This window comes from Megachile rotundata, chromosome 12 (genome assembly GCF_050947335.1).
Source record: "Megachile rotundata isolate GNS110a chromosome 12, iyMegRotu1, whole genome shotgun sequence".
NCBI classification, from domain to species: domain Eukaryota; kingdom Metazoa; phylum Arthropoda; class Insecta; order Hymenoptera; family Megachilidae; genus Megachile; species Megachile rotundata.
In genome coordinates, this window is record NC_134994.1 from 9635821 (window position 1) to 9660248 (window position 24428).

General features: G+C 37.7%; 5 protein-coding genes across 13 annotated transcripts in view; 4 read left to right on the forward strand and 1 right to left on the reverse strand.

Annotated features, from left to right (window-relative positions):
• The first annotated feature begins 124 nt into the window (after positions 1 to 124).
• Positions 125 to 3481, forward strand: SAK (polo like kinase SAK). The gene is made up of 11 exons (XM_003702182.3): positions 125 to 319; positions 388 to 483; positions 580 to 793; positions 863 to 975; positions 1053 to 1145; positions 1218 to 1499; positions 1571 to 2104; positions 2169 to 2474; positions 2537 to 2818; positions 2886 to 3065; positions 3125 to 3481. Exons 1-11 carry the CDS (start codon positions 281 to 283, stop codon positions 3302 to 3304), a joined length of 2319 nt encoding a protein of 772 aa, XP_003702230.2. The 5' UTR covers positions 125 to 280; the 3' UTR covers positions 3305 to 3481.
• A 177-nt stretch (positions 3482 to 3658) lies between these two features.
• On the forward strand, positions 3659 to 6865 carry M6 (neuronal membrane glycoprotein M6). 3 transcript variants are annotated; one of them, XM_003702181.3, is made up of 6 exons: positions 3659 to 4125; positions 4207 to 4470; positions 4570 to 4706; positions 4790 to 4972; positions 5043 to 5193; positions 5270 to 6865. In XM_003702181.3, exons 2-6 carry the CDS (start codon positions 4347 to 4349, stop codon positions 5581 to 5583), a joined length of 909 nt encoding a protein of 302 aa, XP_003702229.1. In that variant the 5' UTR covers positions 3659 to 4125; positions 4207 to 4346; the 3' UTR covers positions 5584 to 6865. The 3 variants fall into 3 exon arrangements, with proteins under 3 accessions (XP_003702229.1, XP_076393969.1, XP_012138314.1); XM_076537854.1 differs by having other exon boundaries at positions 4322 to 4470; XM_012282924.2 differs by lacking the exon at positions 4207 to 4470 and having other exon boundaries at positions 3672 to 4125.
• Positions 6866 to 7018: 153 nt separating this feature from the next.
• Positions 7019 to 8282, reverse strand: PIG-L (phosphatidylinositol glycan anchor biosynthesis class L). Its single transcript, XM_003702180.3, has 5 exons — positions 7970 to 8282; positions 7811 to 7892; positions 7503 to 7699; positions 7310 to 7440; positions 7019 to 7227 (listed from the first exon to the last, which is right to left on the reverse strand). Exons 1-5 carry the CDS (start codon positions 8280 to 8282, stop codon positions 7087 to 7089), a joined length of 864 nt encoding a protein of 287 aa, XP_003702228.1. The 3' UTR covers positions 7019 to 7086.
• Positions 8283 to 8603: 321 nt separating this feature from the next.
• Positions 8604 to 10632, forward strand: LOC100884106 (mitochondrial fission process protein 1). Of its 4 annotated transcripts, none has more exons than XR_013040064.1 (4): positions 8604 to 8743; positions 8994 to 9121; positions 9189 to 10396; positions 10478 to 10632. XR_013040064.1 is itself a non-coding variant. In XM_003702179.3 (3 exons), the coding sequence occupies exons 1-3, from the start codon at positions 8686 to 8688 to the stop codon at positions 9468 to 9470; spliced, it is 468 nt and encodes a 155-aa protein (XP_003702227.2). In that variant the 5' UTR covers positions 8604 to 8685; the 3' UTR covers positions 9471 to 10632. The 4 variants fall into 4 exon arrangements, 2 of the variants coding, with proteins under 2 accessions (XP_003702227.2, XP_012138316.2); XR_013040065.1 differs by having other exon boundaries at positions 9189 to 10353; XM_003702179.3 differs by having other exon boundaries at positions 9189 to 10632.
• Positions 10633 to 12769: 2137 nt separating this feature from the next.
• The window catches only part of Lim1 (LIM homeobox 1), a 37908-nt gene continuing 26249 nt past the window's right edge, over positions 12770 to 24428 (forward strand). Inside the window, exons 1-2 of one of the 4 annotated variants that reach the window (XM_076537851.1) lie at positions 12770 to 14267; positions 23223 to 23415. In XM_076537851.1, coding sequence (XP_076393966.1) covers positions 23243 to 23415 — 173 coding nt within the window. In that variant the 5' untranslated portion in view covers positions 12770 to 14267; positions 23223 to 23242. The remainder of the gene's footprint in view (positions 14268 to 23222; positions 23416 to 24428) is intronic. The other 3 variants (XM_076537849.1, XM_076537848.1, XM_076537850.1) reach the window with 3 other exon arrangements.

Sequence of the window (24428 nt, forward strand, 5' to 3'; positions counted from 1 at the left end):
CATTTAATTTAAATGCGCTGTATATTATTTGATAATTATAATTTACAATTTATATCGTAAAGGGTAGTAAACATTCATTTATTCGAGTGCCATCTATCATGATAAGAAATGTATCAAAATTTATATATGGCGGGTGCGCCATGTCATCTCTGTTTACAAATTTACTGATATATTTCCTAAATATATATCATTTCGACCTAATTTTATGTATTGAAAAAGTGCTATTTAGTGACCAGGGTGATTGAAACCGTCCTATTGTTTTATCCCCTGGCTACTGGAAATGCCACCGCTATCCGGAGGTTTCGGTGAACAGATAGAGGTTAGCTTTTCAAATTTATACGCTCATCCTCTTATTAGAACATTCGATTTAATTACACTCAATTACAGGATTACGAGGTATTAAATTTACTTGGAAAGGGTGGCTTTGCTAGTGTATATCGAGCAAAATGTCTTCGCAGCGGCATGGAAGTTGCGATAAAAATGGTAATTCATTTTTTTTAGGTTAAATACTGACGCGTCGTTCAAAATTCCTCCGATTAATTGTATGTGATTTATGTATGCATATTAATATCTCTCTAGATCGACAAAAAGTTGATGCAGGCTGCTGGGATGGTGGGTAGAGTGCGTCAAGAAGTAGCAATACATTCTAGATTGAAACATCCAGCAGTACTTGAATTATATACATTTTTTGAAGATGCCAATTATGTTTATTTGGTATTAGAATTGTGTCATAATGGAGAGCTTCAACGTTTTCTTAAATTGCAAGGCTCTAATGCATTACCTGAAGAGCAAGGTACCTATAATATAAGTGTGAAAGCAAGTGATAGTTTCACATATATTGCACAAAGTCTTCTTGTTTCAGCTGGTCGTATAATTAGACAAGTAGTACAGGGTTTATTATATTTACATTCACACCAAATACTTCATAGAGATATGTCCTTGTCTAATTTACTTCTAACCAGAGATATGCAAGTGGTAAGAAAAATGAATATGTTGTCGACCTTCTTAGACTGACCTAGAAGCATTAAGCACAGTTAAATTTTAATTTATAGAAAATAGCAGATTTTGGGTTGGCTACTCAATTGACAAGGCCTGATGAGAAACACTTAACAATGTGTGGTACTCCTAATTATATATCACCTGAGGTTTGTTAAGTAATTTATGTAAAAACTTTGTGCAGAAGTTGGTGTAGATAGAACATATTTGTCTGTATATAGATAGCAACAAGATCATCACATGGTTTGGAAGCAGATGTATGGAGTTTAGGATGTATGTTATATACCTTACTGGTTGGCAAACCACCATTTGATACTGATGCTGTTAAGAGTACTTTAACGCGCGTTGTGATGGCTGATTATGTAATGCCGGCTCATTTATCAGACAATGCTAAAGATCTCATTGATAAGTTATTAAAAAAGAATCCGAAAGATAGAATTCGTTTGCGCGACATTCCGAAACATCCATTTATAATTAATTTAGAAAGGAACAAATTGATGAATGTAAGTTATCTACACAATACGTTTTATATACAAATTGATCCTCCAATCATATTAAATATTCACATTGATAGGAGAAAAATGGTATGGGTAAAGGATTATTGGTGGATGGTATGCTCGATTCAGGAGTCGGAAGAACGTTGTCTTCCTACGGGAGACCGAGAATGCGTTCCAAGTCCGAAGAACGAATGTCAACGGCGCCTATGATGTCCAATGGACTTGGGCCAATGTTCAGTGCAAGGAGCGAAGCTTTATCCGAACCCATTACAAAGACAAATTTATATAAGGCAAATTGTGTTGATTATCGTGCAAAAGAAAATTCTGTATTGACAGGAATTCCACCGCCCCAAAGTAGGGTGTTTTCACAGAATGAATACAGTAATTGCGACGCGTATGAAGACAGCGAGAAACAGAAGAAGGAGAAATATAGAAAAAAGGAAAAGACTGAGCATTGTTTTGAGAATACTGAAGACGGCGGAAAATTACAAGTCTCGCCTTTATGTTCAGAGAGACTTCAACCTACTAGACATAGAACGAAAAATGCGATCCTTACTATTCTAGACAACGGAGAAGTGTGCATTGAATTTATTAAACGTCGGAATGGTGTGGTATGTATAAAGAATTAAAATAAGTGTAATGAATCATTGTAATGTAATTGTTCACTGGTCACAGGAAAAAATAAGCGAAGTGTGTCGTATATCGGGTGATGGCTTAAGAGTTATTCTGTATAAACCAGTTGCTTCAACGGAAGTGGGTAATCAACCACCCCCATTACCAGCTCGTGGTGCAGATAGCATTTACTCCTATGAAAATTTACCCTTACGTCATCATAGGAAATACGTGTATGCCTCACGTTTTATAAAACTTGTGAGAGCTAAAACGCCAAAACTAACGCTATATACGCAACGATCAAAGTGCCTTTTTATGGAAAATGGACCACATCCGGATTGTGAAGTCCACTTCTATAATGGAGTAAAGGTAAAATAATTATGATTTTTATGTTGGTGATCGATAGATGATGACTTTGATCGTTGCTGCAGGTTGTGCGCGTTGACGGTAACGTAAAAATATCTGAACGAAGTGACGGTCCTACTTATATAGAAGGTGAATTTCCGCCTCATTTTGATGAATATTATGAACATTATTCGGAGTGCTATCAGCGGTGCTTATTGCTCGAATCTACGTTAACGTCTCTAGAAGCTGCTACTGGACATTCTTGTTTTCCTGTTATAATTGGACGTAGGCCTAGTACGGCCTTAAATGATTCGCCTTGCATGCAAGGAAAAGAAAATGTTTCGCAGACTACGAACAGTACGCCTGTGGTATGTGGTCTTCAAGAAAATGTATATAAGTTTCTTGCAAAATGTAATCCACTGTTTGGTGTTTCAGATGCCATCTTTTGATGCTAGTTCTGTCATTTCAACGGTGGCATCGCGGTCGCGAAAAATGAATTCTATAAGTAATTTAAACACTAATACTTATAAGATAATGATCCCGGGTATAGGTACTGCGACGCAGTTATCTTCTGGAGATATTCGCGTTGATTATAAGGATGGTTCTGCTTTGACTGTAAGTACTTATTTTTATACAACGAGAATATCTTGATTAACTGTATGTGATATTTTTAGGTAAGTCCTCAAACCTATGGTGGTGGCATAGTTTACGAGAGTAACAATGGTATGGTTACAAAATATAATCAAAATTACCAACAAAACTCGGAAGTGCCACATATTGTTAGGGAAAAATTGCGTCATCTGCCGGTAGTTATTAAATATCTTGTTCAACCGAAGCACAAGAATATCCGGTAGTTGTTACTATATTATATATTTAGGGAATTGAATATTTTGTATAGAATATAGATTTAGAGTAGTATAATTATAATAGAAATAATTATTTTTATAGATTTATAAAGTATATTATATTACCTACTTACAACATGATGGACTTTTTAAGTATAATAAAAAATATATATTTTAATATTTTTATGTTTGTGTTATGTGTGTATGTGTCTATTGTGATCAAATGGACCTCTAAAACCTCAGAATTTGGGAATTTGTAGTTTTGAAAATTGCTATCAAAATATGAATTAAAATTTTAGTAAATTTCTGTCAAGAAAATACTGAATTTGATTTACTACGTTTTAGCATTCCCTCTAATTATCCGTAAGGTTGTATGAGGCCAACGTCCCATTCACTTTTACCTCCCGTCGCCATCTTGACTCGTTTTAAAGGGTCATTGAAAAACACAGAAACGATATTGTAGAATTAAAAATCTGTAACTTAAACGGTTACCAGCACCATACACTACATTCTGTTTCAAAGTTTTCTTTCAAGTTCCATACATAAAATACACAAAATTATTTTCGTTTCTGAAAATCAATATGCAACAGTTTGTCTGAAGTACTGGAAGGGTCTTCAACAAATGAGGTCTTCATAAATGAGTGGTATGACGTGCGGATGTATAATTAAGAGAAGTGTGTGGGACGTGGGATGTTATTCACTAATACAGCGGAACGACATTCAATTGCAACAATAAGTGAGAGAATTCTAACATTATATTCTCAGTCAGCTACGGACAGTGTCCATTTATAACTATTCTAACCCTGAACAACAATAAACTCGAAACATGGGTAAGTAAACTTTATATACTTCAGAATATATTTTGTTTGAGAAAAGGCGCTTCTTACTGAATTTCAACCCTCGTTACTCAGAATTAGATATCGTAGAAAAACGCGTACGATGCACATCGTAATCTTATCTATATATATTATATACAAGATTACTCATTCATTGGTTCAGTCATCGTTTCACGCCTCGTTCGAACAGGTGTTTAAGTCACTTATAGTTAAAGATGAGAGATCAACAAGACATAATTGATAGTTTACCATTGCGTAGACGATTTGAAAGTAATATTAGTATTGATAGATTTTCTGAAAAAAGTCTTCATGATCTTGATAGTGAAGATCGGTCTTGTAGTAAGTTTATACTTTTTAGAAATATATATCCTATAGCACAGTCCAGTGACAAATCGTAAGGATAGTTTCATTTATAGAAACAATATTTACCTTTTCCAGGGAACGTGTGCAATGATTGTATGTCCAGAGTACCATATGCAACTCTTATTGCAACTATAATGTGTTGCTTAGGAGTGGGCATATTTTGTGGTACAATGTACAGAGGTGTTACATTGGGATCTTTAATGATGGATCAGGTAGGATTTAGTAACTTCTTGCAATGTTGGGACACACTTTATTGTACATTTAAAATGTTTACTAATAATTATATATTTATAAGGTATTTCATTTACGACTTGGGTGGTTAGAAGCTGTGCAGCTAACTTTTGCAACAATTGGTGCTTGTATGGCAGCTTTAGGTTTTATGATATTGTGTGTTGGTTGTCTAGCAACCGGAGCTACTAGACATAAAGTGTACAAAGCATGGAGATCCAGAGTCGGTGGACGTATTTCTTGTGCTGTTGTACGTATTTCTTTTACCACATACTTCTAGAAGAGAAGTAACACAATACAGTATATGTTCTGTTTTTCAGTTCATGACAATCACATACATACTTCAACTAGGTTGGCTCGTAATCTTTGCATTCTTGGTTATAATTACATGGGTTTTCACTATATTCTGGGGATTATGCAACAATCCTGGTGTTTCAAAATATGAACAGTGTATTGATTTCACTCAATTCAGTAAGTTTCTTTGAATTATAGATAAAAAAATTTTTTATAGATAAAAAAAATTGTATACATAATCTAATTATTACAGGTTTCATATTCCCAAATAATACAAGAATAGAGGACATGAAAGTATGTGGACCACAAGAAGTAAAATTGTTCTGTAAAGATTTTGTTGAAAGAGCAGTGGTGATGTTCATTTTGGCCACAGTAGCTACAATGTTGGTGGTTTTAAGTTTGATACACTATTTAATGTGTTTGTCTGCAAATTACGCACATATCAGAGATCACGAGAAATTCCAAGAACTACAGGAACTTCAATATCTACAAGATCCTGGAGACCCAGACTCTCCTCAGCCCGGTATGGGAACATTAAGTTCGCATCGTTCTAAGGACAGGTTCTAGGATACGGCCCGCGAGATCTTCGCGATGAATCCTTTATAATCAATCATTCCTGTTTACGAGACTCTTTTCTCTAGAAGGATTGATGAGATTTTGGTGTTGTTCTTCTCTACGTACCTAAACTCAGTATTCTACTAATCAGTTATCATTACAGTAGTTTACTGACCGAGGATCTTGCGGGAACACTTCATGCCGTCCATTTTCTGCGACTGTCTTGTAAGCATTTATTTTGTTTCAAAGTCACAAATTGATTAAGTGATTAGAAGTAAGTGAAATTTCATTTATATCGTTGAAGTTCAATACATACACGAGAACATTCCATAATTTATATTTATACGGAGATAGACTATTTTATTTTGAACGCAAATGTGTAGTGAGTATACGCGAAGGTTTAAGATATAGAAACGCACAGAGTATACTTTTTAAATTGATTGATATATTAAAATATATACATATTATTGAATTAGGTACATAATATATGCACTAAAAGTATTACTTCGTGTTAAAATTTCGATTAACGATGTGTTTATAAGACTGTTTATAAATACAAATTATATTGTTAAGTGGTATTCGTATCAGTAATACTAAAATTTGTTTGATGAAAATACAGTTCTTTTTTTATAAGTTAGAGTGAAGTAATCATGCTGGAGGGAAAGTGAAAAAAGAAAGATTGGTTTTTCTTATATTTTTAATTTGCCGATTATTACACTTGTATTAAAAAATATATTCACAAACTGCGGTTTGAACAATTACATTTTCTTCCAGTATGAATAAATTAAGTATTATATATCATAGATCTATCACTCTTTTACAATTACCTGAAGAGATTAAATGTAATGTTAATTATCAGAGAAGACAATAGCAAATTAGTTCAGATTGTATTTTTAATGCACAAGACATAACTGTGCCAAATTTATGCAATTTAAATCTATATCTATATGGAAAAGAAAATAATCACATATATTACGTGTTATTATTGGGAGACAAAACTTAACGTAAATATACTTAAAATTATGTAACAAGTTCAATTTGCAATAATTTCATAATTGCTCAAATTATTTCATAATTTCGGCTCTTTATTATTATATGGTAAGTTTAAAAAAGATACTGTATTACGCACATTCCATAAATACATATCAAATTGAACATTAAATTTCATTTATACAAAGTTATGATGATGTAACTGTATGAGAAAAATGGATTTATTATTAAGTTTGTTCTATATTATTGTTTTTAAATATTTGTATATTCTTGTAAGATCAAATAAAAAATACTTTCTATTCGATGCGTACGTGTAATTTTTAAGAATACTGTAACACGTTCGCTGCTGGCCGCATCGGAATCGCTTGACTATGTCGTTCATATGATGGTGACTCCAACCGGCAGTGAACGTGTTAAAAGTACTTCGACAATCCAATTAAATTTTATTATACATTAGTAGATAAAGATCGCGGTTTATTATGTACAATTAATTACAGTTTGTACAAATTTATGACTAAGCATGACTTACTCATCATCAAATTGGAGGTCCAACTCCAAATCAAGAGCACTCACTTCTTGTAAAGTGTTGATGAATGTATATCGCGAAAATATCATATACAACTTCCGGAACCATACATATTGAGACTTGTGGGCAGTCATGGCATTCTATGAAACAAAAAACAGAATTCCAAAAACTTTGTATTTACAGCTTTGTATCCCCATGAAATTGGACAAAGTAATTACTCACTCTTATGACTTTCCTTTGATCATATGTCACTAAATACCAATATGAAGCACATAATAAACTAATTGGTAAATCTAGGAGTTGCATATATTTTCTAATTATATTCACAGATTCTAACACATATAGTTTACAATCTGCAAAGAGATTACATCAGTATTCCATTAATCTTGATTTAATAAACAGAAGAAATACTAACAGTGTGGTACTTTTTTTTCTATACATAATGCAGCTATGGCATAATATAAGGAGATATGATTTTTGTGACGGCTTATGCCATACTTATCAAATGTTACTACTGCATTAATTTTATAACACTCTAGGTGTTGTAAAATACATTCTGCCACTACCTCTGTTGGCCATTGTACATTTTGATCATCAGGTAACTCTGTGCTCCTATACATGTATTTATTGAACTAAGATAGAAGATTAAAAGGATAGTTTTTGATCATATTCAAATAAATGATAACTTGTTTTATGGATTAAGTAAACGAAAACATTTCTCACATTACTATAGTCACATTAGCTTCTGGAATTCCTAATATTTTTGCACAATCCCATAATTCTCCTTTTCTTCTTTTGTCTCCACCTACAAGAAAAATTACTGACGTATGCTACTTATAAATGTAACATTTACTTTATCAATAAGTTATATTTTTTGCATACCATTGCTAAGACATAGTAAATAAATTTCGCTAGTCTTTGATTTTGTGATCCAATATAATAGTGGTCCAAAGAACATGACTTCATCATCAGGATGAGCCGTGACTAACAATATTCTGGCAGGCGGACCTGGAAGCTGCCACGCTGTGTGGCTAACTTTCTTCAAGATCGAATAGAGAAAAATACAAACGCAAAGGTACGCGACAATAGCTATTAACAATTGCCATGAAATTTCTTTAATGTAATACCACCACCAACAAATTATTTCGTTAACTTGCATACTAAAGTATTCTCTAATCAAATCGAGATCTACCATTTTGAACGACAATTACGATCTATTTCACTTACAAATATCACGGTCCTGCCATACTTCTGGAAGAGTGAGTCGTCTCTTCAAAATTTAAGATAAAATTTCTTTGATTGAAAGAACATAGCAAGGTTATGTTGTACAACCAGATAATTGGATTGAGCGCCATACTTGCTTATATTTAAAGGGCTCTCCCTTTTTACATTCCACTTTATAATTCAATTAAACCGATTGTTTTCTTTTTTTAAATAGTTTACCGGATTTGTATTTAATCAGTAAAAATATAATTTATATCTTTTTTTATATGAATCAGATCGTGCCAATAGTCTACCAGTTCAAACATGCTTCCAACACGTTAAGTTAGGTTATATCTTCCAACATAAAACATATTTAAAAAAGCAAATATTTTATTATGAAGGAAATGCAAGGAAAGGTGGACATATATCGGGACACGCCTGTCAGATACCTGGGTAATAAAGAACAGGTTATCAAGTGCTGTTATCTAACTTTTCATTGATTCATTTGATTTTTAATTAGTTGTCTTTCTGAATTGATGCTTGTAGTTAATGTCTTAACTTTATAATTATTTTATGTTATGTTGAATGGCTTTACTATAAGGACTGCTGTGAATGAAACAAGTTATGATTTATGCATCTATTTTATTTTTATACAGCTGCACGAAACAAAATAATCAATATTACAAAATAATTATTTTTTTAGGATATGCAAATGAGGTTGGAGAAGCTTTTAGGTCCATAGTCCCAAAGTCAGTTGTATGGTCCAGTTACATTGTGGCCTCTGGATATGTGCTTGCAGATACAATTGATAAAAGTTTAAAAACTTATCGTGTAAGTTAAATATAAAGAAAGTTATGTAATGTCAAAATTATGTAATTCATGATATATTATGTTTCAGGACAATATTAATCCAAATGCAACAAAAAATGTATTAATTTCTATGACTGACACCTTATTGTGGCAGTCATTCGCATCTGTGATCATTCCTGGCTTTACAATTAATAGAATCTGCAGAGCTGTTCAATATGTACAAAAGAGAAATGTGGCCTTAAGAAATCGATGGATTCCCACAATTGTTGGTCTAATATCCATACCTTTTATAATACACCCTATAGATACTGCAGTGGAAGAAGCAATGAATATGACATACAGAAAGTGGATAGGATATTATCCTAAATGACCACTGCTGTAAAACACATATACAAAGATGTAGGATTTACCAAAAATATATCTGAGGCTTGATCAGTTTACAAAGAAAACGAAAGTATTGCTATTTATTATACAATTTATTAAAAGTAGAGCAATTGAAAGTTATGTACATTTTGTTACATTGTTAAATATTGTTATCTTAATACTATAGAACAATGTACATTAGATATACACTCTGAAACAATAATTGTTTGTAGATAATAATAAAATGCTTTAAATTTTTATTCATCTTGATTTAGACTGCCATAAATCATAGTAAAAGTAGAGGTAAAATTTTATTAATTGTAATATAAAATAAAATAGCGTATATCTTTCAGACTTTGCATGTGTTTATTGAATTCTATCTCCATTTATTTGCACGTACATATCGTAGCGGTAGTATTTTGAAACTAGAGTGAAGTAGAATAGTTCAGTATGTAGTCAGCCGCAGTGAATATACCAATTACGGAACTCGGAAAGTACTTTTAATTTATTTTATACATTGATGTAACTTTTTTAGGATTCGAAATTTTGAGAATTGAAAAATTAGAAAATCTTAAAATTCGAGAGTTTGAAGTCTCAATTCGTAAGTTTGTCGCTTGAAAGCTTGAATGAGCTAAACGAGTCTGATGGAAAACCAATAATAATTACCGTATGCGGAAGGTCATAAACTCGTAGGCTACGTTTATTTTTCCCATTTATCGTCTTGTCGAGCCGGACGAGCTAGCCGCAGAACAATGGCTCGACATTGCGTAGGAACGAATAGCCTGTCATATCTGTGACATATATTTTTTTGTCGCAAGTACAATCACCACGTCAGTCAACAAGAAAAACTGATCGTATTTCTTTGTTCATGGAACTAACCTCGTGGTCTCGTAAGACGAATACAAATATTTTGCTATCATTAGAATTTACAAGGTTCAAAAATCTTCTTTGCAAATTTCTAAATTATCAAAATGCTAAATTTCTAAATTATCAAATTTCTAAAAATTAAATCAGGAGATCTGAGGATTAGGACAAAGGAAAGATTTTTTGGAGAGGACTTCTTTGTTCCTCCTGTTCGAAACAAGATGGGGGATAACAGAACCTGCTAATACTTTTCATCAAATTTTTGTACCATATATTCTTGTTTCAATAAAATCAATTATGAAATATATTTCAGAATGATCTCTGTACCCAAATAAAAAATAAGTTCGTATTTCGCAAGCGTTAAAAAAAAACAAGATTTTTTTTTCAATATCCGCTGAAACGCATTATAAACAAAATATTTAGGGGTTAAGTAGAAGTTGATTTGCGAAGTGGCATTAATTCCTCGTTAATTAATTCCCGTACAGTTATTGCGTATTACCGCATTATACTGCCTCTTGAGGAATTAGCGTAATACAATTTACTGCATGTTCGAGTCGCGAATAAAACGTGCAAGGAATTCGAGGCTTGAGGATTCACGCGATTACGAAATTTCATGTATCCGTCTTCGGCGGTGGATTTATGGCACAATAATAACGGGATGCATTGAAAGAGAAGTATTTTGATATCGGCGGTAACGTACGATCGGTCGTAGGTAATCATACAAGTCATAGTTTACTTTTATAGTAGCGTTTCAGCGTAAATGAGCGAAATAAAACGGCGAATTAATAATTCCTTTTACCATGTACATCTTTTAAGTCACGATTGAAAAGTTTTCTAAAATAGTTTTTAAGACATATAGTTACTTCGATATTTATTTTTGAAATTATTTAAAAATAAAGAAATAAAGGATAAAACATAAAGCCCATACAATTCTTTAGTTTTATGAAATATCTTCATAATATAAATAATAAGAATTTTGTAATTTAAAATAAGCTGAAAGTTTTGACTCATTCGAAAATCAGAAAACGAATTGTACTATTGCTATTAAAAATCGAACACGAATTAAAATATATAGTGTTGTAAAAGTGTACAATTACTACTTAGAAAAGAAGGAGCGGAAAGGATAATAAAGGACTATACTTGCTCAGGCGCCCCGTTACGAATTGACACATTTAAGTGGCGGTCGATTTTTCACGGGACCCTATAATAATCTTGACAGCTTTTCAGTAGTCTATGGCCGACCCTCGTAATAAGCTTAACCAGTCCACCGTGATATAATTTATAGAGGCCACTTGTTTACTGCTAATTATGGCGGCACGCGGACAACCGTAACATTTTTTTGTGACACGCGTTTCGGATTACGTTGTAAATCCTGTGGAATTTCTAACAGGATCGGGATCAAATCTTATGTAACACATTCGCGATCATTCGATACATCATGTTAGTTCGAAAACGTGTACCTTTTTTATCGCTGATGGACTTGGTTTTTAAGAGACGTGAGGCGTTACTAATTTTTGATTGGAAACATGAGTTATATTTTTTACTTGCAAGGAAAGTGATACAATTCATGAGAAGCAATTTTCAAGCTAACATTATGAAAATTTACAGAAACAGTTCTGAGTTATTTTTGAAAAATATTTATAATTTCGGAGTCTTACTGTCCTGGAAAACATATTTTTTCTTAATGCTACTATCTCTACATTTCAACATCCCTTCATCTTGACACAACTAGTTGTCAATACTCTCTGAACCTGAGTATCCTTAGATTTTTCAATATCCTTAGGTTCCAAATAGCTCTATAATATTTGTAGCATTCGAGTATCTTAAATCCCTACATTGCAATTGTCAGTGTTCTTAAATAGTACCCCGATTAAAATAAATTAATTGCACACTCCGTCCAAATTCCATTACAGTCAATGCAGAAATAAAAGTGAATCTAACATTTTATCGTATAAAACGTGAGGGATATAGGGAGACCGAGTTCACCACCCGTATGCAAATCCGCCGGCATTGTTTACAATAAGGAACAAACCTCGGGGTTCGTCGTACGTCAGAAACTTGTCAATCGCAATGGAATCGGTGCTCACAAACAATAACTATGCATCTTCCTAGAACAATACCTTCAGCGGTTAGTAACCGAGCGAAAAAATAGCTAGCCAACGCATCGGTCCTTTAAACCATCGAACAATAACGCGGAGAGGTCTTTAATCGATAGAAAGCAACGCGTCGCCTCGGTACACGCCTCCGTCACAAAACGAGCCTCGCGATAAGGTTATGTCCCGCGAGTCGAACAGAGGGCGCGTACGCACACCAGCGCAAGGGATACTTTACGTGTGCTATCGGTGCGAATAACGGTGCGAGCGAGAAAGATGATCGAAGAACGTTCGTCGGGAAGAAACGGGACGGATAAAAAGAGCGGTGGCTCGGTCGTCGCGAGAAGGATCCGGTGAACTGCACGAGACAAAGAGAGAAACAAGAACGAAGAAGACGGAGCGAGGAGGAGAGAGAGTGCGATGGAGATGCACCGTTCGAAGGGAGAATAAAAGAGGAGGGGAAGCGAGTTGTATTTCGCGGGCGCGAGAGAGGCAAAGATTCTCGTGAAACCTGTGGCATTTCGCGAGGCACTCTTCTCGTCGGTATACGCCGAACAGGGATCGATAGCGGCTCGTCAGAGACGAGGAGAATCAGGCGGCAGGCTATTTCGAGCAACAACACGCCGGCAGAAGCAGCAGAAGCAGTAGCAACGACAGAAGCGTCCCGTACGCCGCCGAGAGAGCCGCAGCCATTCTACGGCCATGTCTGCCGGCGCACGGGGTTGGTTACGCCCGAGCGGGGTCCGCTCGGCCAATCGGAGAGAGGCGCGAGAGGTCCCGCGCCGTGGTCGTGGCCAATGGGCGTAGCCCGTTTCAGCGAGGCGCGCGACGGCTCGCCGTGGTAGAGGGGGGCCCTCGCGGCTGTCACAGGTGCAGCCAGTTGGCTGGCGAACTCGAGCCGAGCATGCTCGGTTTGCCGCGTTGTTCGTTGCGTGTCGCCGATTAAACTTTCCGATTCGTCCGACCGATTTCTTTCGTTCGTCGCGTTACGCATTTCCGTCGCGACCATCCACGCAAATTGACACACGAACACCGAGCGCCGATTTGCAACAACGATCGCGCACGATCGCACGCTGCTCACCCGATCAGAAACGTTTCTTTGTGAATGTAACGAGCGCACGGGGGTTCTTGATGCTGGCCGTCGCGCGGACGCGCAGGTCGCGTCTGAGAGATTCGCCGCGATACCGGTCCGATCGCCGCCATGATCCACCGCGGACTGTTTAGATCCTAGGGACGATCTTAACCAGTGGTGCCAATGTGCCGGCGGTACCGGCCCATCAGCTGAGAAACACGAGGGATGAAAAACGGTGCGCGTACAATCGGTACACTTATCGGTTCAGTGACTTCGGAGAACATTCCATAACATAACGATATCATTACCAGAATCTGATCTAACAGTTAAACGATCGTTTTATGAATCATTTAACGAAACATTGTCGATAAGTGATCACGGACAAGATCGACGTTAGACTCGAGGGAACGAATCGTCGAAACATCGAGTGCGTGCTGGCAAGGAAAAAAGAAAAACTGGCAGACGAGGGGGGAAGTGTGAGAAGTGCGATTTAACGGCCGTTGGGATAACACCGCAGTAAAAGTGGGTGCACTGGGGCCCTCGGGACCGTTCGGCCGATACGGGCCCGTGGAAGGTGGGCCTGGTGGTGGTCCCGGGCCCGGCGAGGGAGTGGGGACAGGGGTGGCCGCTGTCGCGGCTGGGGAGGTGGAGGGCTACGGGGGCGCCGGGGGCGGGGGAGGGGGCCCCGGGGGGGTTGGTACCCCCCGAATAAGGGTCGCGACCCTCGGCGGGCCTTGCTGCGCACCCCTGCCCGTCACCCAAGCCTGTAACATTGGTAAGTACATCTTTTTTAATACCATTTATTACCATCGATATATCTCGTATGATTTAACCCTTTTCTGAGTTCATCTCCGAATGATCTTTTTCCGGAATCGAAGTCGTTAACTTAACATTTGTAACTCGTATTATGACCTCTAAGATATATGTATTGTAATAAACATTTTTTCTTGATAAGTAAACTTTGAGGGTAGAAAAGTTCAAGAGACGAAAAACTGCATAACTATTGATACAGCAATACGCATTTAAAAGTTAACATTCCCTAAGAAATTGCAAGCTTTATCTTCATCATCATTATCAGTATGAACCCTCGAGGAATTTATTTGTATTATAGATGTTTCCAAGCGTACAATTAAACTTGCTAATTGCATCGTCGCTTCTTGATTTTTGTCATAAATCGTTTAATACGTCACTACATCTACAAATTTTCTAATAGCTTTTCGTCTATCTTATTTGTGGAAGAATGTGTCATTGTTACAAATTTCGCGTTGAACTCTCCCATAGCGAAAGGGTTAATTTCGTTTTAGAGTCGCGAGCATTATTAATGCCGTTTAATTGGATTAGAGAGTAATGGGCAATAAACAGGGATGATTCTTTGCGATGAACTTGGTCTTCGGAGAAAAGTAGTGTAACGAATATGTTTCTTTCGCAAATGTTTCTTTTGTATATTCTGGGATTTTATTTATCGTACTGGCTTATTAACAATCGAGAAATATGCACATTTACTTAGTTAAAAAAATTCTGCAATATCAAAGTTTGCATCGTCCAAATTCGAGATGGCCGCGATTTTCTCTTTCGAAAGTCCGCAGAGTTTTTCGCGATGGGAGAAACGGTTCCTCCTCAAAAGATTCTTTTTTTTATGGCCGGTAGAAACACCGTTCCGTTCGCTTATCGTGATTGATCGTACTGTAATTTGGATGTCATAGGAACGCGCGTTTTTTATCCTCGTTGATGGATTATCCCGCGGTTCGAATCTAACGAGGATAAATTTCTTTCGGACAGGGTTGAACATTCGTCGAAATACGCGTCATTGTGCGTGACGAACGAGCGATTCGAGGAAATCGTAATCTTCGTGGATGGAAATGCACGCGGGATTATTATCCAACACCTTTTCCCCGCTATTCTTCTTGTAAAATAATACCAACCTAAAAAAGGGGAGACTTCGAAATCTAATGTATCTCTGTAAAGTTTTTCCTAGTTACCTATGCGGAAATTATTTTCGACAAGATGATTTATGCCGAAAACATTTAGTTGGAATCTTAATTGAAAGGCAATAAGGGATTCTTACCCTCTGTATACAGAAATTTTTCTTGATTAAACTCTTATCTTTTATTTGTACTTTATATGAGATATTTGATAGTAAATACCACCCTGTGTGCTAAACTCTAAACCATAGAAACATGACTTTATTGTCCAATATGACTTTAATTACAAAATTATTAATTTTATGTTATAGTCCATTTTTTACCGTACAATTTTTAACAATTTTTGAACCAGCTCTTATGGTTCAGAAAATATTAAGGGTAGTAATTTGTACCAGATTCTGTAATATGTGTCGAAGTAGTCTATGCTGAATATTTCACAGAAAAAGCGTACTACAACTTTGACTTCATATTTAAAAATTCGAGGGGGTAGAATCGGTTCGTAATTCTAGCGACGGTAAGACACAGTGCAGTCACATTAACGAAAACTGTTTATGTCACCGATTAAAAATGAACATTTCTCGACGACTGCACAAGTACCATACTTCTACACCCCTTTTTTCGTTCATTAAGCTACACGCTCAGAAGAGGGTGAATTAACCATGAGGTAGAGGTCCAGTTGTGACCCACATACATCATCTGGTATGTAGGCTTCTTTAAAACAAGGGGTGTTCCTTTATTCGGAGGATTACCTTCAGTTTCTAAACTTTCAAACTTTTCATCTTAAAAATTTCCAAATTATAAAATTTGCAATTTTCAAACTTTCTCAGCTAAATTCCAAGAGGGTGAAATTTTTACATTTAACAAATTCGATAAATTTTTTTAGAATATATTTTAATTTAAACATGTGTACAAATTATATAAATTCTATGACTTTTGGAATATGTTCTAATTTGAACATATGTACATACACAAGCTTTTAAAATCGCACTCAGATTTTCATAAAACGAAAGATATTTGTAAACGGTTTAAAATTTTCAGCACTAAAGGAAAAGAGGTGAAAAATTATGTAGATTAAAATTTCATCCCGCACTTTCGGTATTCCATTATATGGTACATTCTTTGTTCTTTATTCTTTCAAGACCCCGGCGCAGATAGCGCGCGAACTTAAACCGCGAAAGGGTTTCAGAGAGAGCGTATTACCATATTCCAGAGGGTGGCTCGAAGAAAAATATTGACACTGAACGTATCGGATCACACTTGACTTCGTGGATTTACGTCCACCCGCAATCCTACCTATCGATTATCAATTCACCGTGAGGATTGCTCGTTGTCTTGTATTAATTATTGAACCAATTAACCTTTTAGATTCGACATTGACGCTCTGCATTGACACTAATTTTCGTATGCTACTATTCATTTACATCTCATTTATTATTTTTTATGACTGAAAAAAAACTATTACATCTGTAATAGATAGAAATCTTTAATTAGAATAAATTGTACTTGTGAATTATTTAGGGTATCATTTTTTAACTGTGGATTTTACTTCGAGCTTAAATTATGAATCAATGTAGTTATCTACAGATATGGGTGGTAATTTAATGTGTAGATAGAGCTGACCATGACTGTACACTTGGCGATTTAACGTGTAGCTATACCTACTTGGAGATCCAACGCGTGGCGATATAATAGGTGGCAATATCTACGCGTGGTGATCTAATGTATAGGTATACCGCGTGGTAATCTAACGCGTAGAATTATCTGCTTGTGGCGATATAACGCATGGATATACAGCGCGTTGCTATACCTACGTTTGGAGATCCAATGCGTGGTAATATCTACGTGTGGCGATATAACGCGTGGATATGCAGCGCGTTGCTATACCTACGCGTGGAGATCTAATGCGTGGTAATACCTACGCGTGGAGATATAATGCGTGGAGATTTAATGCGTGGTGATATCTACGCGTGGCGATATAATGCGTGGTTATACCTACGCGTGGCGATATAATGCGTGGAAATCTAATGCGTGGTGATATCTATGCGTGGCGATATAATGCGTGGAAATCTAATGCGTGGTAATACCTACGCGTGGCGATATAACGCGTGGAGATCTAATGCGTGGTAATACCTACGCGTGGCGATATAATGCGTGGAGATCTAATGCGTGGTAATATCTACGCGTGGCGATATAATGCATGGAGATCTAATGCGTGGTAATACGTATGCGTGGTGATATAACGCGTGGTAATACGTATGCGTGGTGATATAACGCGTGGTAATCTAACGAGTGGTAAGCTAACGCGTGGTAATTCGACGCATGGCAATATAACGCGTGGTACTTCGACGCGTGGCAATATAACGCGTGGTACTTCGACGCGTGGCAATATAACGCGTGGTAATTCGACGCGTGGCAATATAACGCATGGTAATTCGACGCGTGGCAATATAACGCATGTTAATTCGACGCGTGGCAATATAACGCGTGGTAATTCGACGCGTGGCAATATAACGCGAGCTAACCCCACAAACAGCGATCTAACGCACAACTCCACATATGGTAGTCCAACACATAATATCTCCGAGCTATAAAACTTGTCAACTTAACTATCTCCACTCATGACAATTTTATGCGTGCCAATACGTAGAAAACATAAAGTGTATCCCCTCAAAAAGCAATTAATCATGTCACTGTATATTTCATTTAAGTTCACAGTCTTAACATGACCTCTCAAAGATTAAAACGTTATAAAATTGATTAAGTTATACTCAGAAATTCTAATCGGTATAAAACGAGCATACGCGTAGGTGTATTTCATTTTGGACCTCGTATAGGTTAAAATGACGGCGGCAAAAGGTGGCACGCGTCACACGGTTGATAGAAAAGAATTGGATTAATCGAGTCCCGTATTCGGTTTGCCCGTCCAAGGGTTCTCGTATCACGTACGCTTAATCCTGATCTGGTTTGGACGATTCCAGGAAATCTTTCTCTCCCGGCTTCGCCTTTTTCCTTTTTTCGTCAGATTCAAGCCGTGAAATCGCCCCGTGATATCTGACTTAACAAGCAGGAAGGTTGGCTGGATTATCAGGGAATGTATTTCTGACAGATGTTCTACTCTTTTACATTCGCGAGCTACTTCGTTAGTCGTTTGTCAATTAATCCTTACACCGCGAAGCAGGATGCGGTTGATGGTTTCAATACCTATGTCCGATCGTTTCTCATTTTTATATCCAAAATAATTTACTCACTTTCAAGCTTTTTGCGCGACAAATTGATAATTATGGTATAGAGTGTTCATAGTTTTCTATGGTATAAAGTTTATTTGATACTGAAGTCATAGATCAGCTGTTTCATGCTTTTTAGCGCTATGGACAAGTTGCAAGTTTTTCGAAGGCGCTTATCATTGTTAATATTATTAAAATATTTACCGGCATTTTATATGTTCAAACTTTTAGTTTGTTGTGTACAAGAATTACTAGCGCGCCGATATGTAACGCGACGATATCCAATGCGCCGAAATTCAAAGCATTGATATCCAACGCGTCGATATCCCACGCGCCGATATCCAACGCGTAGTAATACAAAGCGCTGACATCCAACGCATTAATTTCTAACGCACCGAAATCCAACGCGGTGAAATCCAACGCGTCAATATCCAACGCGTCGATATCCAACGCGTCGCTATCCAACGCGCTGAAATTCAACGCACCGATATCCAACGCGTCGATAATCAATGCGTCGATATCCAACGCGTCGAAATCCAACGCACTGATATCCAACGCGCCGATATCCAACGCGTCGATATCCAACGCGTCGATATCCAACGCGTCGATATCCAACGCGTCGATATCCAACGCGTCGATATCCAACGCATGGAAATCCAACGCGCCAATATCCAACGCGTCGATATACAACGCGTCGATATCCAACGCGTCGATATCCAACGCATGGAAATCCAACGCGTAGAAATCCAACGCGCCAATATCCAACGCGTCGATATCCAACGCGCTGAAATTCAACGCACCGATATCCAACGCGTCGATAATCAGTGCGTCGATATCCAACGCACCGATATCCAACGCGTCGATATCCAACGCATGGAAATCCAACGCATAGAAATCCAACGCGCCAATATCAAATGCGTCGATATCCAACGCGTCGATATCCAATGCTCCAATATCTAACGCGCGGGTATCTAACGCGCCGATATCCAACGCGCCGATATCCAACGCGCCAATATCTAACGCGCCAAAATCCAACGCAGCGCTATCTAACACATTAATATCAACGTATCGCAATATAATGCACCGATATTATACGTTATTTGTTAAATGATAGTTGTAAAATGAGTAAGAATGTATTTGATGTCATATCTCGTTATTTCGTGTTCAGCTAAGGTTGTCATAGTAATCACGAGCATAACGCCACATCCCGTAAAACAGAAAATTCTTCGTGGGAACCCAATTTCACCGTGGAAATTACTCGTAAGTCGATTTCGCGTTGGAACGATTTAAATCTTGAGGTAACCGCGGGGTGGTTGGCTCGGTTCGACTCGTGTTTCTCCTTTTTTCTTCTCGCCCTCCCGCGAAACGGAGGGAGATGAGATGCGCAAGGTCAGACTTGAAGGGTGGGAGAAGGGTTGCTAGGTTGACAACCCTGCCAGCAGGGTTGGAACTCCGCCCATTGGTGGAAACCGCGGAAAAAAGAGAGGAGTGAACCCTACAGGGTTTATAATGGCGAAAAAAGAAGTCAGAGGTCGAGAGAGGAGAACGATTTAGAAATAAATGGAGAAATAGAGTGCGAGAGAGAGACCAAGTTGAATCGAGTAATAAAGGGCAATCTCGTTCGCGAATGTTAATTAACAACGAATCGAGTAGACTCGTTGGAGTATACGCTTTGATGACCATTGACAAACAATCATAAAACCATAAAGACGATCATTAAATTTAATATCGTCGATTGTCAGGATTTTTCAAGTATAAATTTCGAGCATTATACAAAAATTGTCGTAGATGATTATCTAGTGGTTGAGTCTCCATGTGATTCATGTATTATTTTTTTTAATTTGTATAATTTCTTTTTAATACATTATGTACAATGTATTGATGATTATTTCTGTTATCTTTTATTTGATTCCTGTTTCTGTTGTTTCAATTCTAACTCGATTATAATTTAATAATTAACAACAGTAAAACAAAAATATTGAATACCATAATTATATCAATTACGAGATAAATTTGAAGGTTTCAAAATTAACTTAATTACAGTTTAATATGTCTTCAAATATCTAATTTCACCAGGATAGACAACGTGTTAATAGGTAATTAAAGTTTCAACTTGTCTGACTACATATGTTCACTTTCACTGTGACAGTCGCGTTAAACGGTATGGCTGAATTTTGAGCATCTTCTACTTAACCTCTCATTTACTCAATCATCACCCCTATATCTTTCTTTAATATCTCTATACATAGTAGGTTCCCGTTATATTGCCACCGACGGATAGGAACGGTAAAATCTTGATGATATATATTGAGTTGTGTGAAAAGATTTGAAACGTGTGATGGTATAATACGATGATATAGTACAATATGTTGATGTCCAACGCGTGGTAATATAGTAGGTTGATATTCAATGTGTGGTGGTATATGTTGATATTCAACACGTGGTGATATTAAGACGAGGATCAATGCATTGTGATACTATTTGTTGGTGTATAACGCGTAATGATACAATTGGTTAATATCCAACGCGTCTATATCAAACGTGCCGATGTTCAATGCGTCGATATCCAGCACGTTGATATCCAACGCGTCGATTGTCTTTGCACCGAAATCCAATGCATCGATACCTAACGCGTCGGTACCCTCTGCGTCGAAATTCAATGCGTCGATATCCAACGCGACAATATCCAACGCGTAAAAATCCAACGCGTAGATATCTAACGCGTCGATACCCAACGCGTGTAAATTCGACGAGTGAAAATCGGACGCGTGGAAATACAATGCGTAGAAGTGCAATGCGTGGAAATTCAACGCGTGGGAATCCAACGCATGGAAATCCAACGCGTAGAAATCCAACGCGTCGATATCCAATGCGTCGATATCCAACGCGTCGATACCCAACGCGTAAAAATCCAACGCGCAGATATCCAACGCGCAGATATCCAACGCGTGTAAATTCGACGAGTGGAAATCTAACGTGTAGAAATTCAACGCGTAGATATACAACGCGTCGATATCCAACGCGTAGAAATTCAACGCGTAGATATACAACGCGTCGATATCCAACGCATGGAAATCCAACGCGTAGATATTCAACGCGTCGATATCCAACGCATGGAAATCCAACGCGTAGAAATCCAACGCGTCGATATCCAACGCGTAGAAATACAACGCCTCGATATCCAACGCGTAGAAATCCAACGCGCCAATATCCAATGCGTCGATATCTAACGCGTCAATATCCAACGCTCCAATATCTAACGCGCCGATATCCAACGCGCCGATATCCAATGCGTCAAAATCCAACTTGCCGATATCTAACGCATCAATATCAACGCGTGGCAATATAATGCCCCGATATTCCAACCAACGACCTACAATGTATCGATGTTTAACATGACGATGCACACTCGGTATAAAACTCCTCGCTGTTAGTTGTTTCAGTAACACTTTTTTCCCCCAAGTACGACAATAATGACGAAGAAGTTGCACGGTGTCTTACTTCTGTGTTCACGCCTGAGCTGCATTCTATACAGTACCCTAGTCTACACGGTAATCAAAGCGTTGCAATTAACAAAAAAGTTACTATACAATCGTTGGTTCGTTATGCACGTGCGCAGACACGACAAGTGCAACCGATTTTCCGACGACTTTGAATTTAATCGACAATGGGATACGTCCAGATGTAATCGAACACGTGTTGCTTTTGTCTTGAACCGTTTCCTAATTATAGCGGAACTATAATTATCATATTGATACTATAGTTAAGTATAATTAATCGAACATCGGTTTTTCTAGAACGATACGACATTTTTCATTAAATACGTATAACATTAATGTACATAATTTACTGTCAACATTAACACGAGATGGAATAATCGACGAGATATAACGTTCAACATTTTTTTCCCCTCATTTGCAAAACTGACTGCGAAATAAAAATAAGGCGATCTGAAAATACGACACGATTGGACGTAGAAATTTTCCATGTTTTCCCCCGTTCGTTTTTTCGCACCATGTCGAGTTCGTGTTTGAAATTAAAACGCCTCGTCAGATCGCACCTGCGTTTCATCAACTTTTCTCTACCCGACGTTTCTGGACCGATTTTTTCCGAACTTGTTTTGCGACATAAATTCGATACGTGCGAAAAGTCCTGGATTATTAATAAGTAAAATTATTACCATTTACTTATGGCTATCTTTACCTTCATCAATGTTCCTTTACTGTTTCTATCAAATCATCTAACACAACATTTTAATAACTCATGTCAATCACATAAGTCACAAATCTTCATATGTAGAAATTTATATGTGATCACATGTACAAGTCTTCATATGTAGAAATTTATATATGATCACATGTACAAATTTTCATTTAATCATTGAAATAAGTCATATCGCTAATAGTGAGGGATTTGTACAAGAAGAAACGTAAAACGAGTTTCAAATGTTAAGTCGGAACCACTGCTCAGTATACCCGATCGATTATGACCACCCTTAGGAAGGGTTAAAATTATTCGAGATGAACGAAGCACACATGCTCGCATGCGAGCTGCCGTATTCACCGATGCTCTTTCTTTTCGAAGCAGGGAGACGAGGTTTGGCGATGCTCCTGTCATGTGCAGGATGCGAGAAACCAATTATGGATCAGTACCTGCTGAATGTTTTGGACCGAGCATGGCACGTCGAGTGCGTCCGCTGTTTCGACTGCAGAACCACGTTACAGGACAAGTGTTTCTCCAGGGAGGCGAAGCTCTTCTGCAGGGAGGACTTCTTCAGGTACTTGTGATATTTCACTCTTCTGTCTTTACTGATTAACACACAAATTACCATATAGAAAATTAAAAATAAATTTCTGCAAATTATCTATCTGACTGAAAGTCACTTAGGATAGAATTAAAAATATATTTAACGAAAACAGCGAAATGATATGCAATTTAAGGAATCTAGATTTAAGGATTAGGTTGAAGGGCTGAACGCTGCAATTTAAATCACTGTGTATGTTTATGAAAAAGCAAACGTGTAATGAATTAACCTTCGGTTGTACCTCCACGCCGAAATCCAATGCATCGATATCCAACGCGTCGATATTCAGCGCGTTGAAATCCAACGCGTCGATATTCAACGTGTCGATATCCAACGCGTAGATATCCAACGCGTCGATATTTAACGCGTCGATGTCCAACGCGTCGATATCCCACGCGTCGATATCCCACGCGTCGTTATCCAATGCGTCGATATTCTACGCGTAGATATCCAACGCGTCGATATTCCACGCGTCGATATCCCACGCGTAGATATCCAATGCGTCGATATTCCACGCGTAGATATCCAACGTGTCGATATCCCACGCGTAGATATCCCACGCGTCGATATCCCACGCGTAGATATCCAACGCGTCGATATCCCACGCGTCGATATCCCACGCGTCGATATCCCACGCGTCGATATCCCACGCGTCGATATCCCACGCGTAGATATCCAACGCGTAGATATCCAACGCGTCGATATTCCACGCGTCGATATCCCACGCGTAGATATCCAATGCGTCGATATTCCACGCGTAGATATCCAACGCGTCGATATCCAACGCGTCGATATTCCACGCGTCGATATCCCACGCGTCGATATCTAACGCGCCGAAATCTAACACGCCGAAATCCAGCGCATCGATATCTAACGCCTGTAAATTCGACGAGTGGAAGTCTAATGCGTAGAAATACAATGCGTGGAAGTGCAATGCGTGGAAATTCAACGCGTGAAAATCCAACGCATGGAAATCCAACGCGCTA